This window comes from Pteropus medius, unplaced genomic scaffold (genome assembly GCF_902729225.1).
Source record: "Pteropus medius unplaced genomic scaffold, Ma_sr-lr_union100, whole genome shotgun sequence".
Taxonomy (NCBI): domain Eukaryota; kingdom Metazoa; phylum Chordata; class Mammalia; order Chiroptera; family Pteropodidae; genus Pteropus; species Pteropus medius.
The window spans coordinates 7,488,497-7,510,077 of record NW_024349801.1 but is presented as its reverse complement, the minus strand read 5'-3'; the positions used below and the strand labels follow the sequence as shown (position 1 = coordinate 7,510,077).

The 21,581-nt window shown below is 37.2% G+C and overlaps 1 protein-coding gene and 1 long non-coding RNA gene across 3 annotated transcripts; one reads left to right on the top strand and one right to left on the bottom strand.

Annotated features, from left to right (window-relative positions):
- Positions 1-214: 214 nt before the first annotated feature.
- MPHOSPH6 (M-phase phosphoprotein 6) lies at positions 215-15,508 on the bottom strand. Of its 2 annotated transcripts, none has more exons than XM_039888805.1 (5): positions 12,721-12,939; positions 10,610-10,722; positions 3,683-3,773; positions 1,310-1,404; positions 215-886 (listed from the first exon to the last, which is right to left on the bottom strand). In XM_039888805.1, the coding sequence occupies exons 1-5, from the start codon at positions 12,757-12,759 to the stop codon at positions 754-756; spliced, it is 471 nt and encodes a 156-aa protein (XP_039744739.1). In that variant the 5' UTR covers positions 12,760-12,939; the 3' UTR covers positions 215-753. The 2 variants fall into 2 exon arrangements, with proteins under 2 accessions (XP_039744739.1, XP_039744738.1); XM_039888804.1 differs by lacking the exon at positions 12,721-12,939 and adding an exon at positions 15,361-15,508 and having other exon boundaries at positions 226-886.
- LOC120622968 (uncharacterized) lies at positions 15,373-20,272 on the top strand. The gene is made up of 2 exons (XR_005658605.1): positions 15,373-15,963; positions 17,206-20,272. It is a non-coding gene; the product is annotated as an uncharacterized LOC120622968 (long non-coding RNA).
- The last annotated feature ends 1,309 nt before the right edge of the window (positions 20,273-21,581 follow it).

Here is a 21,581-nt window from a genome sequence, read left to right as displayed (position 1 = left end):
GCATACCTCATTTAGTTGCTAGAAACAAAGGGAAATGAAATGAGTATTTCTTAGAAGTCCTAGGTATGCATCTCTAGACAGATATACACACATACATACATATCACCATATTCTAAAGTGGTTGGTTTTTTAAAGTTACTAATTGGATAAAAGTTCCTAGACTGAATTAGACTAAAATTATTATTTGAAAATATAAGAGAATAGAAAAAGTATGTGAAAACAGAATAATTATTATTTTTTTATTAAAGGCTTTAAATAAAAAAAATCATAATTCCACAAATTGACAATGACTTGTTAATATGCAAGTACTTCAAGCTGGACGTGTTTGTTCTTGATGAATTTAAATACAATAAATTCTCATAACATTTGATTCCAAAAATGTATGTATGAATTGGCTTGACGTGATTAATAGTATCAAGTAAAATGTAAACATAAAAACAATTTAAACACTGGTATTAATTTATCAGTCAAATCAAGGTCAGTGACTGGAAAAAACCCGAGGCCAAAAATCTTTAGGAAGCAACCATGTACCTATGTACATCTGAAGATCAAAGGTAAAAATCCACTCTTGATGAATACCACTAAGCAAAGGATGTATAACATCCATCATACAACTGTTTTAAAAACAGCCTGTTTACAAAATTATACATTTCTTTACAAGTGAACATTACAATATCAGAAACCATTGGAATGAGTTTCGAAAAATGTTAACTCTCACAAGGCATCCCTGAGCCATGTCTTAAGGCATCCATTTTAATCTTGGGGCTTTAAGAATGTCTTCTTTGCTTTATTTGGTTTTATGTCTCCATTTTCATCCTCTTCATAATTGGCACGGTCTCTTTTTTTGGCAAACTTTTTTCCAATTGTCCCCACCAAGGTTTCGTATCTGTTAAGATGATATATAGCACAAGTTTCATTTCAAATAAAAAAGGTAAGAATCAAATCTTGTCAAGAATATCAAACCAAATATGCAACAAAGAAAAAAAATAAAAATTATGATTAAAATAAACCGTCTGATTTAAAAACTTAGGAGCTTCTCTAAGAATGATTAAACTTTCTACTGATTTTAGTTTTTGTATTATCTAAGTAAATTGAGATGTATATTTAAAATATGTATTAGAAGCAGCACTGGAAATGAGCCCTCAACTGACAGCCTGTGACAGGTATGAATCTAACGCAGGCCATGTCAGAAAAATCAGAAACAGTCATGTTCCTGTTGGGGTAGAGACTGTGGGGAAAGAGGAGTGCACATTTGAGAGCCAATGTATACGGGGCCCAGATTACAAAGCTGTTCCAAGGTAACGGTTACCTTCTAGCCATTTCTTCATCTGACACATCGAGCTCCACTGTTTCATCTTCAACTTCTTCTGCTTTGTTCTTAGCATTCATCTGAAGCATTAATTTCTAAAAAATACACCAACACTGGCTATCAGGGCTGGAAAAGGCTTGTGAAAGGACCTGGTGTCAAATGTATTTGAAGGTAGAAAAACAGAAGTCACAGAATCTACAGGACTAGCCAAAATTTATAAAGGATTCTCTGTAATACTTAATATGCTAACACAAGTCAGCTCTGAATTAAAAAAATAGTAAGACAAAGCCCCTCTAGATGAGACTTGCTGTTAATGAATTTAAATTGTATTTTAGATCATAAACCTTATTATTATTTACTTATATCTGAAGCAGGCACACTACTAATACACTCTAAGTGAGTAGGGGAAAGAAAAAGTAAACTTTTAGATTTTCTCTGAACTTCTCATCTTTGAGCCAAATAGAGTAAGTACTATAGTCAAGAGTAATCTTAAATGCATTTTTTTGGTGGTGGTGGTGCTGGGGGTAGCACATTACTGGATGGAAGAACTGGAAGGCTGGCCCTGGTATAACGGGGAGGACCTGCCTCACCCCCAAACATGAGGGTGGATAATGTATCCCATATGATGTCCATGTTCTACGGGTCTCTCATCTATCCCTTGTGCTCACATTAACCTTTTCTTCATAGTTACCCTCTGAGAGATTTAAAAAAAAAAATGTTTCTTTATAGCAAAGGCAGAATGAGGAGGGGAAAGCAGACCAGAAGCCAGTCACAACTAGCTTTTCCAACATTTAAAAGACTGAAAATAAAATAATTTTTGAAATACAAGCTCTGTGAAGGCATACACTAGGGTGGGAACTGCATTTCCAGTGCCTTGAGAGGGCCGATGCATCATAGGCACAGAGTATTTACTGAATAAATAAACTCTATTTAGGTGTCTCTAGAAACACACACAATATTGAACAGGTTTTAAATATATCCTGTTTATAATAAAGTGCTCTCAAGTTGGTATCATTTTTTTCATAACCAGGTACATTGAACTTTTCTGATATTTTCTGACAGCTCAGATCTGTAAGCTAAACAATTCAAAACTTTTCCCCAGAGAGAAAGTACTGTGGTACAGAGTGCTAGTAATTAAAGCCATTTTCCAATGACCTCTCACATGAAATTCTGAGGGCTGTATCAACTCCTATTCCCATGCACCAGCCATATTTTAGAGTGCCTGTCTACCCACGGCCCCAGTCTTTGGCCATCACATACTCATAATCTTTGCTTTTTTTCCCTTTTGCCTCACTGCTCTCTTTCTCTTCCCAATCTAAAGCTTTAAGCAGGTCAAAACAAGGAAAGCATATATTAAAAACAAACACTTCTAGTGTTGATTTTGTATAAAGTAAATTTAACAGTTTAACTATCATACCCCCTCAAAAAAGAGGGGCAGGGAAGAAAACCAACCTATAATCTTTAAGTAAACTGGCAATTAGCTTGGTTATCTGTGCTTCTCTATAGGCATCCTTAGAGAAGTGTTTTTTAACCAGGGAGATTCTGCTCACCATGGGACCTGTGGCAGTATCTAGAGATAGCGTTGGTTGTCACAAGTGATTATGTGTGTGTGTGTGTGTGTATGCATGTATGTGCCTGCATGTACACTATTGGTATCTAGCAGGCAGAGAATAGGGGCTGCTAAAAATGATCTGGCTCCATATGTCAATGGTGCCAGGGCTGAGAAACCCTGGCTTCAAGTGTTAGTTATAAAACTAAAGCTTTTTATCACAAACCTCCATTTGGTTGGTCAAGTACCTGACAGGATGCCTTTTAATAAACAGCCAGAGTTCTAATATCTGTTAAACTAAGGTCTCTGCTTCTTTACAAGCTTGAGGCAGGAAAATTCAAATGAACAGCTTAGTTATAAGGTGAATGTTTACTTTTCAAACAACCTTCCCAAAGGATTCATTTAAAAATCTATTTACAAGCTTGGATTGAAACCTGTCCATTAAAAAGTCAAATGACTCAATTTTTAAGTAATATTTCTTCCATTAGAAAAGATACATTTATAGATGCCAGAAAATAACTTTTCATTATAGCATCACATAAATAAAATCTTGACATTCCTGTGAAAGACCTGAGCGGAAATTCTAACATTTACACTGGCACTGTCAGGGACTTACACTGCTTTATTAAATTATCTACTCAATTCTACCATAAACTAGACTGCAAGGCCTGCAATTTCTTTAAATAGCTATGGCAATATTTCAAGACATTATTTTCTATATAATGAGGAAAAATGATACCTGGTGAAGAAAAACCTAACCCCAATTATTAGCAAAAAGAATTCAATTGTAAAATTTTAACATTTGAAGCAATTATATTTAATACCTCAACTTCAGGATTAAATCCTCTGAACGACATTCTACCATAGAGAAGATCTTCACATAATAAGAAACTCTGCTCTTCTATTATGAAACTCCTAAATGGGAAAATAAACCTTTATTAATACCATGTCTACTTATAACAAAGCACAGCAAATATGTCAAGATTTCAATGAAAAATCAATCATTTGGTTCTCAGAATCAAGTAAAAATACAGTAAGATTTCTAACGTAGGGTTAGAAATAAAAACTGATTAATTTGGCCAGCAAAGGCATTAGGAGACAAGAGCTGCAGTTTGGATGCACAGCCTCTTCTAAATACTACATTTAATTTGTATAAATGCCCACACGATGTAAGGACCTACAGTATTTATAATAAACCTGAATTTTTCCAAACTTGAAGGAAAGTTTCCTTGATGTTTACATGCCCCATCAAGTTCTTATTAAATATCCAGAAATCAAAGTCCTGAGCAGCTTTAAGAGAGTTTATTAGTTGGAACTCTTGCCTATAAACAATGACGGACCCTGGATGACTTAAGCAGAGAAGGAATTTATTGTAGGGCTACCTATTGGGTATCTCACAGAATCACTGGGAAAGGTGGATGAATAGAACTGGAAAATGGGCAGAAATAAGCGTGGCTAGGTGGTTGATCCAAAACCAAAATCATGCTATGAAACTACCCTAGTAAAAATAATGCTGCTTTTGCTGAGAAAGCTAAATACTGGACACCAAAGAGGGCATTGGGCAGGCCACTGTTACCCCAGAAACAAGATGCAGGTGTGGATATTTCAGTCTCCAAAGGGATTCTCCTCTGAGTTACCAGTTCATGACCCTGGTCTCAAGTGAGCATATCTGACCATAGTCTAGCTATCTATCAAAAAGCATGCTAGGAAAGCAAATACTTGGCCTTTATAGCTTCTTTGGTAGAAAGAAGACCCTGCTTCTTGTCAAGACTCACTTATTCTTTCACTCACTCAGGAAACACTTGTTAAATTGAACTGTATACCAGGCAGTTCTAGAATCTAGAGAGACATGAATAAGAGAGCCTCTGCTTTCATGGGGGTTACATTCTAGAGGGCGGTGCCAGATAAAAAAAAGATTTATAACATACAATGGATAAAAAGAAAGCAGGCTGTTTTACTCCTGGCCATAAGGTAGTAACTGGTACCAAACTAGCCCTCCTAGGGTAACCAACTATAAAACAGGACAAAATAAGAAACAATGAACAAGTCAAAGCATAGGACTATGATGCCTGACAGAGGAAAACCAAATGAAGTGAATCCCATGAATTCCTACCTTCTGACTAGAGGCAATCTGTAGACTGTGAAGCAGGGAGCAAGAGCTCAAACAGAGCCTAGTTTTACTGACCTGAAGAGACAAATTGAAATTTAGGGCTACGGAGGTGCTAAAATATATGGGTAAAGATATCAGAGCAAGGGAGATACCTAAAGGAATTCTGGGGCCTACATATTGAGTCCCCTTGACTCTTTGGCTGAATACTAGGCTGTGCATGTGCTGGGTAAGTCCACGGTGTCAAGGGAAAAATAATTATTTCCAGGAGGAGAACAATTATCTGGTGCATTAATTTCCTCGGACTGTTGTAACAAATTAACACAAAATTGGTGGATTAAAGCAACAGAAATGTATGCTCTTATAATTCTGGAAGTCTGAAAGTGGTTTCACTGTTGGCAGGGCTGCGCTCCCTCTAGAGCGGCAGTCCTCAAACTTTTTGGCACCAGGGACCGGTGCTCCTATGAGAATCTAATGTCTGATGATCTGAGGTGGAGCTGAGGCAGTGATGCTAGTGTTGGGGAGTGGCTGTAAATACAGATGAAATTTTGCCTGCTTGCCTGCTGCTCACCTACTGTGCAGCCCGGCAGGCCATGGGCCAGTACCAGTCTCAGAAATGTAAGGTTGTTTTGATATTCAAAAATTAATAATTCCAACATTAATAGAGGAAAAAAGAAAAATCATATGATTATCTCATTGAAAATGATTTCGCAAAATTTGACATTCTTTATGAAAATCCTCAAGAAGCTGGAAAGAGAAAGGAAAATCTCTCATGCTGGTAAAAAAGTGAATGCTTTCCCCCTCAGATCAGAAAAAATGCAAGGATGCCCATTCTTATCACTGCACTGGAGATCCAAGACAATGAAATAAAGAAAGAAAATAAAATAAAAGGTGCAAATTTCTTTTTTGTAGGTGACATAATTGTATATGTAGATAATCTTAAGGAATCTTAAAAAAAATTACGAGTTAGTGAGTCAATTTAGCGCAGTTACAAAATACCAAGTCAATATATAATTATCAATTGCTACATACATAAGAACAACAATTTTGGGAAAAAAGGCCACAATAGGACTTAAAAATGTGAAATATGTAAATATATATTTAATGGTAAATATACACAGAATCTCTACACCAAAAACTATAAACAACTGCTGAGAGAAATTAAATAATAGCTAAATAAATGGATATACCATGTTTATGGACTGGAAGATATAATTTTGTTAAGATATCAGTTCTCTTCTCTCCAAAATGATCTATAGATTCAGGGCAATGTCAATCAAAGTCCTACTTTTGAGGGGGTAAGAAGATAGTGGGGAGAAATTAACAATCTGGTTCTAATATTCATATAGGAAAGCAAAGGACATAGGCTAGTAAAAAGATCTTGAAAAAGAAGTGGAAAACTTACACAATCTGATTTCAAGACTCATTGCAATCCATAGTAATCAAGCCAATAAGACAGAAAAATATATCAATGCAACAGAATAAAGTCCAGAATTAGATCCATACTAACATAGCATATTGATTTTTGACCACAGCATCAAAGCGATGCAATGAATAAAGAAAAATATTTTCAATAAATGGTACTCGGACCACTGGTTATCTAAAGGAGAAAAATGAACCTCGATTCCTACCTCACATCATACACAAAAAATTAGAGACAGATCATAGATAAAAATCTAAAAGCTAACATTATAAAAATTCTACAAGAAAACACAGAATATATTTGCAACCTTGGTACAGGCAAAGATTCACTAAACAACATCCAGAAAGAAGTATAAAAGGAAAAAATTTAATGAAAGAAAATTAATAAAAACTGCTCATCAAAAGAAAACAGAAAGTAAATAGGCAAGGTACAGACTACGAAAAATATTCACAATACATATATCTCGTAAAGAATTTATATTCAGAATCTTTGTGTAGAAGTATGTAAGTTCTACCTTAAAACGAAATAAAAAAACCCTATATAAACACTGAACTCTAGTTAAGGGATAAAATGTACTGATGTCTATTACTGTGAAATACATCAAAATAAAATAGATCGACAGATGTATAGAGTGGAAAAATATGTGATACCAAATGTTAGAAAAAAATGACAAAACTACTTCATTTTTTAAAATGGATGAAAGATTTGAATACGCTCTTCACAAAGGTAGATATGGAAATGGCCAATAAGCACATATGCGTCCTTAAACATTATTAGCCACCAGGAAACGCAAATTAAAAACCATGAGTTACCACTAGAATGCTAAAATAGGTTAAAAAAAAAAAAAAAGATAACAGCAAATATTGAAAGAGTGTAGAACAACCAGAACTCTTATACTTCCTTAGAGAAAATATAAAATAGTATAATCACTTTGGGAACTGGTCTGAAAGCTTCTCATATGCCAACCTCTCAATTCAGCAATTCCACCTTTAAACAAGAGACATGAAAACAGAATTCTGTCCAACTCATCCAAATTCTTTTAATCTAAAGAGTCTGTCTTTGGTTGTTTTATGAAATGTGGTCTTGACAGTCCTCTTGGATGGGGTGACATTTGAGCAGTCTAGAAGACAGTGAGGAACAATATATGACCATACGTAAGGAAAGAACACATGAGGGACTAGTTAAAAGGTCCTGAGAGAATGTAAGTAGCCTGCCTGACAAACAGTAAGGAGGCCTCCATGACTAGAAAGGAGTGAGAAGGTAAAAATGATAGGAGCTCAAAGTTACTTTCATGATGACACTAAGACACTGTCTTTTTTACTACATTGACATTTGCCCAGTGGGTAATTATGGGTACAATCATATCTTACTATGAATTAAAGTAGTGATACAGATTGTACTAGCAGTCATTGCATTGTTCATTGCTGGCTTTCACAGTTTAAAAAAAAAAGCCAATAACTATGTGCTTGCTGAAATAATAAAAACTTATTGTTATTAATCTCAGCCCTTGATTACACTTTATAAAAATATTCTTTACACAAAATGGGAAGCATATATAAGGTACTTCTGATAACTGAAGTATGATGACTGTCTTAAGAAAATTCACTTATGTGATTGAGTTATGAGTTGAACTAGCTACTTTTTTTCTTGGACACTATACTTATGCTTATTCAGACTTGGGTATTTGACATTTTCTTGAAAATGAATAAAGTAAACTTGTCACCTAAAAGGAAATAAACGACAACACTTGTTGCTAATAACAAAATTCAAGCTTTCAAGCAAAAACTAGAATTCTGAATAGCTTGTATATGTCATTTTGGGCTTGACGGCTTCCCAATACTTAAAGACTTTTCTGATGAAATCCATGGTGATATTAATAAATGTGATTTTTGATAATGTACAATGATATGAGTTATTTGGAAAATCTATATACCTCATTAAACTGATATATTCCAAATGAGAAATACATGATGTTATGAAATTACACATGGACAAAAGATCTATTCAAAATGTAAGATGGACCCATGATTATAAAAGTTCGATAATGTTTTCAGATTCTGCACTGTAGTTAACTCTTAAGAAACTACTATTTATTGAGTTTTGGAGTAGCATCAAAGAAGAATTATCTGAAAAAGCTATTACGACACCCTCCCTTTTCATCTACATCATCTGTGTGAAGGTGGACTTTCCTCACAGACTTCAACCAAAACATACTAAAATAGGCTGAATGCAGGAGTTAAAAGAATGCAGCTGTCTCTATGCCAGACATTAAAGAGATCTGCAAAAATGTAATTTTCTCTCGCTGGTATTTTTTTTGTCTTGTTAAAGTTATTTTTCACACAAAATTTGTTATTACGCTAACATGTAATGAGTTTCTTAAATATTTAAAAAAACTCTGCTTAAATTTCTTATATAAGTATTGACGTGCTATAAACTACACAAAGAAGCACTTTTTGTGGATTACAAATAATTTTTTAGGGATGTAAACTGTCCTTGAGCCTGAAACTTTGAGAATCACTGTTCTGTAGATTCTTCTCTCCCTGGCCTTCTAGTACAGCCAGCACCTCACTTCCTGCAGGACTGCCTCTCCTTGACACAATCTAAATCCAGGCATATATTCTCCTGATCTTGAACTTCCAGACTCTAAAACTGTGAGAAATAAATTTCTGTTGTGAATAAGCTACCCAGTCTGTGGTTATTTTTATAGTAGCCCAAATGAACTGAGACATTTACCTCCTAGGAAAAAAATCTAAAGATCATTTTTCTGGGAATAACATGCTGTATTGGGGTGGAGGTGGGGGTAAATATACTGAAAAGACAGAAATCAATAAGAGTAAGTAATAAAATATCTGGGATACTTTCTGCAAGTTTAGTCAAGGCATAAAATTATAGCTCATCACCAGTCATGGTCCCTTTCTACACCCTCCTGCTCCTAAATCCATACTCTCTCTGACATTATCTTCCCTTCCTCATAACATCTTCCTTTGAGAAGCTGTAAATTTTCTTAAGTACACAGAGAAGCAAGCAGAGAAAATAAAGTACCTTTCTTTCCATCCCTCCTGATGGGACATACTTCCTATCTTTAGAGAAGGATATCTAACTTTCCAAAAAAGATCCAGAGGTCAGCCAAATGAACAAGGGAATATAACATGTTAAAAACAAAAAAGAATGTATAAAGTAAAGAAAGACATAAATGCGCCTGAAGGTAACAAGCAGCACCTTCAGTCATTTGACAAAGTTTAAGTAAAACCACCACACCACAGAGCTTACTAAGGTAAGGAAAGCTTCAAGGAGAAATAATAGGTATCTTTCAGAAGAATGTAGATAAATTAATGAATGATATTGAGACGGGACATCACTTGTAAATTCTTAATCTTTTAGCAGGAAATGAAATGGGACATCTCTTGCAAAGTTAATCTTTTCCTTAAACCTAGTTTTCTTTCCTCCTTTCTTTGGAAAAAGGCTCCCTCCCTCAAATCCTAATAATTGCCCTGGCGACTCAGATCCTCTGGCTATTGATAAGGGTCATCGGCCTATGGTTAAGCAGAAATAGCGTTAAACCAGGTAGGGCCCTTAGAGTCTGAGGAGGGGAAAGAATTTTAAGCCAAAGGTCTTTCTTTTTACTCTTTAAGAAATATATTAACCAAGCCTGTTTCCCTTTACTCACTTAATAGGCAAATCAATAATAGAAATTAATAGATGTATGATTTAAATAACGAGTTTGTATCTTTTTTTCCTTGTCTAGAGACTGAGGTGGCACTTCAGCAGGAAATCCCACCCTGACTGAGGCTAGAAGGGAAAGAGCTCCATGAAACCCCTGTAGGCAGGGACTATGGCCATTCTCAGTAGGAAGCAGATATGGAAGAGACCTCCTTTCCCTCAACATCCATACTAATAATAAGGGATTCATGGCTCTTAGAAAAGAGGTAAGCAGGAAAGTTAGTTAGAGAGTTTCGGGTCCCCAGTTATTCCCAGAGAGATGTAGGCTACATTCCTTTATTCAATGTAAAAAAAAAAAAAAAAAAAAGAAGTGTTATAAATGATGATTGAGGGCTAGTAAAAATGTATAAATCCAAGTAGACCTCTCATTTGCAAGGCTAACTCCAGAAACAGAATAGATGCTATTTCATAGGCTTTATGTCATTGGAATGGTAAATCACATTTACAGGGATTTCTCTCTCAATGCCCAACGTGTCATCAAAATAATTTTTAATAACCTACTCTTTCTCTTTAAGCTCTGGCAAATCCAAGTACCAGTGCTCTTCACTAATGATTTTCTTTTCTTCTTCTTCTAGTTGTTTCTTGGTTTCCGAGTCCAGGCCCCTTTGCATGAACTGTCAAAACAAAACAAAATCAGTGTCAGCAACGAATTTTTCTAACTTAGAGAGAACTCAAATAACTTTATTCTTCCACTTGCTCTTCCTTATTTCTCCTGGAATCCCCATGATTGAGGGTGGGGGTAGGGTGATCAAGCAGCTTAGCTCTGCCTTTGACAAGGTCACACTAGGTTAGCAGGGAGCCCGACAGAGCATAAACAAAACCAACATGTGTACTTCCTTTAGGAGACTTCAAAAAGATCTTTACCATATTTTATTTTTCTGACGTAATAAAACAGGCACCAAAAAACTGTATTCGATAAGTATCACACTAATACTAAATATGTGATACATAATGGCCAGTGAGGGAGGACTAAGGCAAAAGACTGATTCACAGATCAGGACAGGCAGGTAGAGACAGAGCAAGAGGGGCAGAAGAGGACGAAAGACATTATCTCTAGCTTGGTGAATCTCTTGCTGAACCAAGAATACACTGATGTTTGTACCTGCCGACCTTGGTCTGGAATGCCCTTTTCATCCTCTTCCACCTGGCTAACTCCTAGCCCTACCGCATAGGTAAAACTACTCCACCTCTGTGAAATTGTCCTGGTCAGCTGCAGGCAAAATCAGCATCTTTATCCTAGAAGCTTCCCACAGAAACCTAAACAATCTTACCTCACCACCTTTTAATTTCTTGAGCATCTGTCTCTTCTGGAGACCTTCAGGGCAGGGACTGTGCCTGAATTGTCTTTATCAGTATCAGAATAATGAAAGGTTTGTAGTAAGGGCTCTATAAATGTAGACTGAAGCAAAGCTACATCTGTAAACCTGCTCTTCATTTATATCTATCCTCTGAAATGCTAGTCAACTCTATGGCTGCTCTTTATTCTAATATTTGCAGCTCACCTCAAAATAGGCCAATAGAGAAAACAAGTTTTGCTGCTAGTCTCTCCCTAGAATAAACAATAGCTCAATTTCCAGAAGACAGGAGAACAAACCAAGAAGCTAATCACAGAAAAGTCATAAAGTATCAATACAGGAGAAAATAAATTTAGAAAACACTGATAAGTTAGGTCTAGGATTCCACTGGTTTCCATTTATCGCCATTTCTTTCCCTTATCCAGCCTCCATATTATTTTTCTTTCCATTCTAGCCCTTCCAAAAACACAATTATTTTTAGGCATAAGGGCTTTATCAATGACTACTAAATGAAATGAAAAAATTTGAAAAATGTTCACAAATAAAATACAGGGATAACATCAAGTTGTGATGAGGATGTGGGGAAACTGGGTCTCCTCCATGGAGAACAGCTTGACAGTTTCTTACCCAACTAAACATGACTTACCATATAATCCAGCATTTGTCCTCTGGGGTACTTATCCCAGAGAAATGAAAATTTATGTTCACTCAGAGACTTATACACGAATATTCACAACAGCTATATTTGTAGTAGCTAAAAACTGGAAACCAAAATACTTGTCAACAGGTAAACAGTTAAAATAAACCACGGTACATCCACAGCATGAAATACTAGTCAGCAATGAAAAGGAAGGAACTATTCATATACTCAGCAACTTAGATGGATCCCAAGTGAATTATGCTGAGTGAAAAAAGCCAGTCTCGAAGGTTTTATATTGTATGATTCTATTTATATAACATCCCTGAAATAACAAAATTATAAAAATGGAGAACAGATTAGTGGTTCCCAGGGGTTAGGGATGACAAAAGGCAATGGATGTGACTACAAAGGGGTAGCTCAAGGGAAACTAGTGGTGATGGAAGTTTTGTATCTTGAATGTGTGGTAGTTAGATGAATCTATATACAATAAAGTGTATGGAAGTATCACACTCACAAACACACACATGAAGGAGTGTATGCAAAATGGTGAAATAAGCTCTGTGGATTACATCACTATCAACTTCCTGGCTCTGCACTGTTAGCCTGTCCTTATTCTTTTACCTCTGTTATTTATATCTTTATCACAGGAAAGAACTGGCAGTTTATGGAAAGCATACCCCATGCTTCCCAGTTCTTCTGTGTCTGCTACTCAACATTATGCTTCCATTTTCTGCCTGTCAAAATATTAATTCGTGAAGGCCCAGAGCACATGTTCTTTGGTAAGTCTTTCTTGCTTCTACAACAACTTTATAAACACTGGCTTATTGTTCATTATGCTTCTTCTGTGTCTCCCAAAAGACTGAGATTCTGAATGTAGACATCTCTTATTCTTCTTGTATTACTGGTACTTAGGCTGCACCTAACACACAGAAGAGTTCATTACAGGTTCTCTGAATATAACTGATTCTAGACTTGTCTTATTTTTTCCAGATTTCATTTCTTGGATGGTTCTTTTAAACCCAGATGTCTTATTTCATCGCTCATATTCTTAGTGGCAAAACTCACCAATCTTGCCAACTGACCTTTTATCTCCTATGTTTAAATCAAGTAGAAATTCTTTGTGGTATACAAAATAGCCACATACATATGTACGGAAATACACACACACATTTCTATATACATGGAAAGGATAGAACACCTGTGAATATGAAACAATTCCTGACTTAGGTAGCAATTCAATTCTTCTGACTCCATAGCATCTAAGAACACACACTAAAACTAGTGATTTAATTTTACTCACAAGTGAGGACTTATAGCAGGTATCACAAAATGCAGTCCTTAGACTGGACTTCTGTTGTAAATAAAATTTTATTGGAACAAAGCTACACTCATTTGGTTCTGAGGCACGGTGACAGAGTTGAGTAGTTGCAACAGAGACTGGCCCACAAGTCTCAAGTATTTATCTGTCTCTTTTCAGAAAAAGTTCAACTCCTGTCTTAAGAGTCCAAAATAGCTAAAATCATAGATATAGCAACCTCTGGTAGCTGCTCCATTCCTTCTCACAAAAAATTCCACTTATCTGTATAGTGTCGCCTGCTTTTCTTTCAATAAGTTCATTTTTATCAAATGACCAAAGATGTTAACCCAAATAGAAAACCTGGGTATTTTTTCTCTCTCCTTTGCTTCCGATGTGTAATTGAGTCTCAACTACTTGTATAGGGGGTGAATAATTATTTTTAAGTTAGTATCTTCATCCTTAACTCCAAAGTTACATCTTTGGTCTAAGCCCTAATCGCCCAGCACATATGACTTATTCCAAGAGCAAAACTGCTCAAATCTTTTCATTGTCTGCTTTATCAATCCATTCCATTTGAAATCTTTGAAATCTACATGATTACAAACCATAAGTCAAGAGAAAACTGTTAAGAACTGTTAAGATTTGAATTTTGTTAATAGGCATGAAAGAGCTTTGGAAACCATAAATTACACTATGATTTACCCTCCACCCTCAATCACCCTATACATCCCTAGTTACATCCCAGCTCAACTCCATTCAAATTTTGCACACACAGTACTTCCTCTCTAATCTTTTGAAACATCATGCCACGCTTCCTCTTCCTGGAAATTCTACAACTCTCTAATAATGACATCTAAGAGTTTACATCTATAAATGTTCAACAACCAGTAGTAATTAAGAACAAGGGGCTCTGGAGTCAGACCGTCTGAGTTTCAGTCTTGTCTACACTACTATTATTAGCAGTAAGTGACTTTGGGCAAGTTATTTGCTTTTGTTTCCATTGTCTTTCCTGTTAGAGAAGGATAATAACTGTACTCGCGTCCAAGGGTTATTTTGTGGATTTCTTGGGTTGATATAAATAAAGCACTTAGAATAGTGTCTGGCACATAGCAAGAGCTATAAATGTTTGCTATTATTATTTAAGTTTTAACGATTGGTTGTTTCCCCTATTTTAATTCCTGTATTCATTCTAGCTACCTGTTTCCCCCATCCATTTTGATATTATTTCGTTAAATTGATTCAATTTGAAATATAAAAATCATTTTGCTTAAAGTTGAGTGACATAACTCACTTTCACCTCAACTGTTTTAATTCCATCGCAATCCCACTTCAACCCTCTCCCAGATCATCTAAACTTCTAGATGATGGTCTGACTGCAATTTTGTCCCTTGTCGGGTCTTTTATCAACATATTCTCCACAGGACAGTTAAAGTGACCTTGAAAAGTAAAAAGCACAGCTGAAACCATTCCCTATGCTCTATAGCTTCCCAAAGCTCACAAAAAAAGAAAAATCTTTAATCTGGCCTAAAATTTCTTGCATGTTATAACCTGTCTACTTTCCAGCTCCATTTCTTGCTACTTGCCTCTCACACATACTGAATTACCTTTAGTTCTTCAAGCTCACCATGGATTTTTTGGTTTTTGCCTCTCAGACCTCTGAATTCGTCCTTCCCTCCGTTTATGTTGCTATGCCCCTACCCTCCCATCTACCCTTCAGTCTACTAAAGGACCACTTCCCTCAAAAGCCCAAATAAGTTCCTGGGACTCCTGGCGTTTCTAGCATCACCGCGTTTAGTACGCTGTATCCTAAAACTGCGGGCTTTATGAGAAAATCCGCAGGATTTCTAATCCGGTTCTCAGTACCTAACGCAGAGCAGGAGCTAAGTGAATGAATGAACGCAAGAGCTGGAGGCCCGCGGGCATCTCAGGTGCCCCTGTATGCCCATTGCCTCGGCCTTGGCCAGGCCTGGAGGACTAGATGGCCCTGCTCTCCTGGCCTGGCTCCCCTGCATCCCCGCACCTTCATGCGCAGCAGATTCTTGGACAACTTTGTCTTGCGCTCGGCCGCCATGCTGGCTTCCGCCGTGCTCCGCGCCCCGTCACGAGCCCGGCCGCGCATGCGCACTGCTGCATACGCAGCGGCGTCTTCTTACGTAGCGCGCGTCTCCCTGCCCCGCGGTCCCGCCTATGTAGCTCGCGTTCGAGCGTGTCCCGGGGTCTTCGCGCGTAGCTTCAGGTAGTCCTTACCTCACCTTGAAACTCGGGGTAAGGGCGCGACTGCCCATGCAGCGGTGAAGAGTCTTAATGCCACAGGAAGACCCAAAAGAGGCCGAAGGCAGTGGAGGCCCGAGCTCTGGTCGCTGCGAGCTGTTGGCTGCTTTCCCCCGAGGGCTTCAGCCAGGCCCCTCAGGCTCTTCACCCGGCAGAGCGGCCTAGGGCCGGGCAATGGCGAGTGGCGCCCCGCCTCACGGACTCCGTCCTGTCTCGCGTCGCTGACTCAGTTGTCCTGGTGAGACTTTTGAGACAGTTGCCACACTACCCCGCCTGGACCGTTTCTTTCACGTTTCACAGGAAAGGCGATCTTTCTATATTCTGCATCGCTTTTAAAGTCATACTGTGGGAGGTGGGTATAAACCCAGGCAATCTGGTTTTAGAAATACAATGGAAAAGAATGTTAAATTCATCGATTAACGGTTGTGTGCGTCTTTGAACCTAAGTGATCTTTCTATTAAATGAAGAATAGCAAGAGATGGTCAAAGACATGAGAAAAAGAACACGACCTTATTTTAATCTAGTTAATTGAAAAGATGATAGCTTCAATGCTCTGTACCACCTAAAGACATTTTTCACAGTATTCACAGGTGCCACACTTTGAAAACCCCCCAGTGTAATAGCATTTCAGCTGATAGCGTGCACTATATGCCACATTCTTTTACTGGGTACCGTAAACGTATTAATTATTTAATTCTCATAAGAACTCTGGAGGTGTTGTACGTAGTTAGGGAACCTGAGGCCCAGAGAGGTTAAGGGATTTGCCAGAGTTCACAGAGCTAGTAAGTGTTAGAGCTGAGATCCAGAAAGTTTCATAAAAATGTAGGCCTGCTGGGGAGGTTTTCTCAATGGATTAAACAATGTTATAATTCAATAAGTGGTTATTAGAACTCATTCATTCATAACTCTGTAAAACATTGAGCTAATCTCTGGTTTGGAAAAACACACAATCTCCTTTTCTTGGAGCTGATGTTCTGGTGAGTCAAAAAATGATGATGTGATAGAATGACTTTTTGGGTTCCTTTAGTTAAGATGACCTGAGATGGTTCTTGACAAATGATTGTGCTAAGGCTTGAAAGTTGAGAAAAACCTGTTGTACAAACCCGGGCTCCCCTATTTCTAGGCCACAGCAAATACTGATGAAGCTTTGCTCACTGGAACTAGTTAGGAACCGGTCTGCATAGTGGAAGGTAAGCAGTGGGCCAGTGAGCAAAGCTTCATCAGTATTTGCAGCTGCTCCCCACTGCTAGCATCACCACTTTGGTTCCACCTTAGATTATTAGGCATAGATTCTCATAGCACTGATCCCTGGTACCAGAAAGGTTGGGGACCGCTGGTATATACAATTGGCGTTCTGAAAAGAGAGAGTAACAACTGTAAAGGTCATAAAATGAGAACAAGAAAAGAGTCGTCATAGAGTTTACCAGGTGGCAACAATAGAGGTAATCCCGTCACGAGTTTGTGTCCCTCCAAAATGCATCTGAATTTTGTCTCAAAGTATGACTGTTTGGTAATAGGGCCTTTAAACAGGTGATAAGTTAAAATGAGGCCCTTAGGGTAGGTCCTAATTCAGTCTGACTGGTGTTCTTACAAGAAGAGGCAATTTGGACACAAGGAAGACACCAGGAATGCACATGCGCAAGAGGAAAGGTCCTGTGAGGACGCAGTGAGAAGGCAGCGGCTGGCCGTCTGAAATCCAAGAAGAGAGGCCTCTGGAGAAATCAAACCTGCCTACAACTTGATCTTGAGCTTCTAGCCTCCAGAACTGTGAGAAAATAAAGTTTTGTTGTTTAAGCCACCTGGCCTGAACTATTATGTTGTGGAAGCCCTAACAAACTAATATACCACATAATTAGCTAAAGATTATAATTTTAGTAAGAGCTCTATAAGAAAAATGGGGTTTATGAGAGGGTATAGTAAAAGTACCTAAACCATTCTGCCCTGGAAAAGGGAAGGACTCTTAAAGGCATGGCATGTAAGTTGATATCTGAAAGGGAAAGGCCTTCCAGTCATTCGGTTTTGTGCAACTGTCACACCCATGCATCCACAGAATACTTCACATCTTGTTAAATGGAAACTCTACCCATTTAAACAATAACTCCCCATTCCCTTCTCCAGCAAATACTATTCTACTTTTGTCTCTTTGAATTTGACTTCTGTTCAGGATTTTGAAGTTCTGTGGGATCAGACGTGAAGAAGTGACTTCCCTCTGCATCCAGGAAACAGCTAACTTTGAAGTAGATCTTGAAGGATGAGCACATGTCTTGTCAATGTAAGAGGAAAATTCTTGACAGAAATAAGAGCATATGTACACTAGCTAGGGATGCTAGAAGCTCCATACCTTCCCTGTGGACCTCTTGTTAGCAGTGTACATGCACACTGGATTCTGATTTGTTTTCCTGAAACGTCAACTTCATTATGTCACCTCTTGCTCCTAAATGTACAGTAACTTATTATCTGAGGGATAAAAGTCAAATTCTCAAGCTGCTACTCAAAATTCTACATTTTTGACAGTGAAAATACTTATAATTAAAACGAATCTTCAAAATCTTCACACCCATCAAAATGTAATAAATGAGAAGTGATTTAAGAGTATGTGATAATGTAATTTTAACTTTGAATTAAACTCCCACACAGAGAAGACAACTCTTTGATCTCTCCATGCTACTAAATTGTAGAATAGAGGCTAGGTCTTACAATAATGTGTTAACCTGTTTTAGTTACACAGCCAAGGAAACATCATTTTGAGGAAGAGATATTTATTTCTATAGGTCTTCACACAATTCTGAATCCTTTCATAACTGAATTTGTTGGAAGTGTGGAAACTTCCAATTCTTTCCAAGTACTAGATCCATCAAGAAACTGTCCCCTGAGTCTCTTCACTCTTATGGTCAATTAAATGTAAAGCTATGCAGCCCAGTACAGTAAGCCTAGTCATATGTAGCTACCAAACACTTAAAATATGGCTACTATGACTGAAAAACTGAATATTTAATTAAAAACTAGCAGTATGAAATATGTTCCTGTATTACATATTTTATTGTTTGGAAGGACTATTTCATATTCTTTGAAAATTTAGCATTTGAATTGAGATGGGCTGTAAGTGTAAAGTACCACATTTCAAAGACTTGGAGTAAAAAAGTAGAATATCAATATTTTTTCATGTTGATTACGTTATAATAATAGTTTGGATATATTGGTTTAAATAAAACAGCATTAAAATTTATTTCATTGGTTTCTTTTTTTAATGTGGCTGCTAGAAAATTTAAAATTATATGTATCACTTGGATTGCTCTTTCCCTCCCTCTCTTTCCCTTCCCTCTCTCCCTCCTTTCTTTTCTATCTAGTAGCTTTTGTTATTTTGTTTGTTTGTAAGTACCAGAAATTGAAATGGCTTACTAAGTAACATGGGGATTTATTAGAAGGATATTGGATAGTTCATAGAAATAATGAAGAGGCCTGAGAACAAGGCTAAATTAAAGAGACAGAAACCAGGGTAGCCTAGGGATCTAGGAAACAGGAATTTAGTGCCATTGTCAGAATGATGATCACTGACTGATTTTTCTGCCCTTAGGACACTCAAGTTTTCAAAGTCTAGGAGAGAGTCATTAAATCTTAGCTAAGAGAGGGCAATACCTGACTTAATAGTCCCTGCAGGAGTATACAAAATAAGGGAGAGTAAATCTTTAAAGAGAAATTGGGTGCTATAACCCAAAGAAGAGGTAATCCTTACAACAGCCAAAATAGCAAAACCATGGACAAATAGTCTAAAGCAGGAAAAAAGGGCACTCTGTTGACACAGCCTTTAAGGACAAATAATTGTAGGGTGTCAGTTGATAAACTCATATCCAACATCATATCTACCCTTTCTTACAAAATGTGCTCCCTCTTCCTGCTCCCGTTTCATTTAATCAAGTTTTTATTGGCCGCTTGTTTATATGTAAATTGTGATTCTAGGACAATTAGCTTAAAAATCTGGTGTAATCCCTCCCTTCTCAGATTCAGCTACTTATGAAGTTCTAGCAATTGTTTATGGTGATCTTGATTAAGTTAGAGCATTAGTGCTGGAAGTGGTCTTATGGTACATCTAGGTAAGTAGTTCCTAAATATCAGCCAGTGGTTATGACAATGGCCAGGGGAAGTTAAAACACGTCAAAAACAAAAGTTACTCCTGTTTTCTGGATGATTCGGATGGTCAGCCAGGATTAGGAAACTACTGAACTAGATGACTCTTCTAATTATATATACCAAATTGCATCAACTCAGAATTCAGATTCATGAACTTTTCATTTAGCTTTTTTTTTATTTTTTAATTGTGCCCCACTCATCCTTTCTTTTCCATTGCCATGAGCCTATCCCTGAATTTAATGGCTAAAACTACTATATGACTAACTGCCACAGACTCTTATTTTTTTCTGCTTCCTGCTTTTTCATTCTTTAACATAATTTTGAGCATCTCTTACGTTCCTGGCCCTTTGGTCGGTGCTGGAGAAACTACCCCTCTCTTGAGGGTATGCCACAGACAAGGATACATGTCCTAAGTGCTGTCATAGAGATGAGTTATGGCAGGAACCCTAATCTGGTTTTGAGAAGATTGGAGAGACTTCCCTGAGGAAGTGAATCTAAACTGAGGGCTCAGGATCAGTTAAGAGTATGCCAAACAAAAAAAGGGAAAGAGTAGGAGGAGTGAAGTCGTGTTTCAGAAAGATGGAAAGGGGTTTGAATGATGCCTATTATGTAAATGACAAGTCTGGAGAGGCAAGCTTAGGGCCAGATCTTAAAGACCTTGTGTTAAGTTGGTAAGATCTTAAAAATTGCTATGAACCTGTTGAACTGTTTAAAAAGAGGAGAATGACATTTAAAAATTGCGCAATTAGAATTGTGTCATTCTTAAGATCACTGGCTGAAAGCAGAGTAGGAAAATGGAGGAAAGAAAAAACAAGGCAGGAAGAAAGACCCTCAAGTCATCTCAAAATTCTTTTAGATTACTCTCTCTATTTTCTTTTAGATAAATTTCCTATTTTTTAACTGGTTAATCCTATCACCTATGAGAAAATCTAGATTGACCATCAAGGCTTTTTACATCTGCCTTATATCTAGCCTTTTCGTCTCGCTTTGTCTTATATCCCTCAATTTGGTCTCCTCTAGACAAACTGATCTATTCACTATGCCTCCAGACATTCCAGATTTACCCTCCATGTAACTATTCATGCTACTTTCTATTTTTGGAATAATGCTTGGAATAATGCTTTTACTTCTTTCAACTTTCAAGTCCTTCCTATCTCAGAACCCAATTCAAATTTCATCTTACGTCAACTGAAAATGAAGATTTCCATTTTTTCCCTTAATGCCTATAGGGCTGTTTTATACTTTCAATGTTTAATTACACACTACCTTTTATTGTTTATCTAGCATGATTGCAGGTGCAGGAAGGCAGTTCTGAGTTTTATGATTACTTGAATCTTTAAAAGCTTCAAGCAGTTCTTAATATACTCAATAAACACTTAATGAATAAGTGAAAAACTCTTTAAAATGGGTGAGACCACATCTTTTAAAATTATACACATTCTTTAATAACTTATGAGCACCAGAATACCTAACCAATTCTATCTAGCTGAGTTGACTTTTTTTTATGATTTTCATTTTACAAAAATAAATGAAAGGCCAAGGCTATGGTAATGAAACAAGCTCTTCCTGTACTAGTTCTATTAAAAATGTTCTCAGTTAAAAGATCTGGTATCTTTGGACTTTCTGGAGAAGTTTCTAAAGAAGCTGGTTGCTATAGGGATTATGAAGAGAAAAAAAATTTTTAAATGACCAATTTATGCAAATGAAGCCACCATGTCTAAACCTGGAAGACATTTGTGAGGGATGGATGAGGGTCTCAGAAAGAAAAAGAATGTGGAAATGAGTGTTAGGGAAATATGTGATCGTGGAAGTCAAGCCACAGCTAAGGTAGGTGTTTATTTT

Bases quoted from the DNA above. Each gene is read 5' to 3' on its own strand.
- MPHOSPH6 (XM_039888804.1), bottom strand. From the start codon at position 15,459: ATGCGCGGCCGGGCTCGTGACGGGGCGCGGAGCACGGCGGAAGCCAGC. The intron at 10,723-15,360 runs GTGCGGGGATGC...TTGTTTTGACAG, and splicing joins AGAATCTGCTGCGCATGAAG to TTCATGCAAAGGGGCCTGGA. The intron at 887-1,309 runs GTAACCGTTACC...TCATCTTAACAG, and splicing joins GATGAAGAAATGGCTAGAAG to ATACGAAACCTTGGTGGGGA.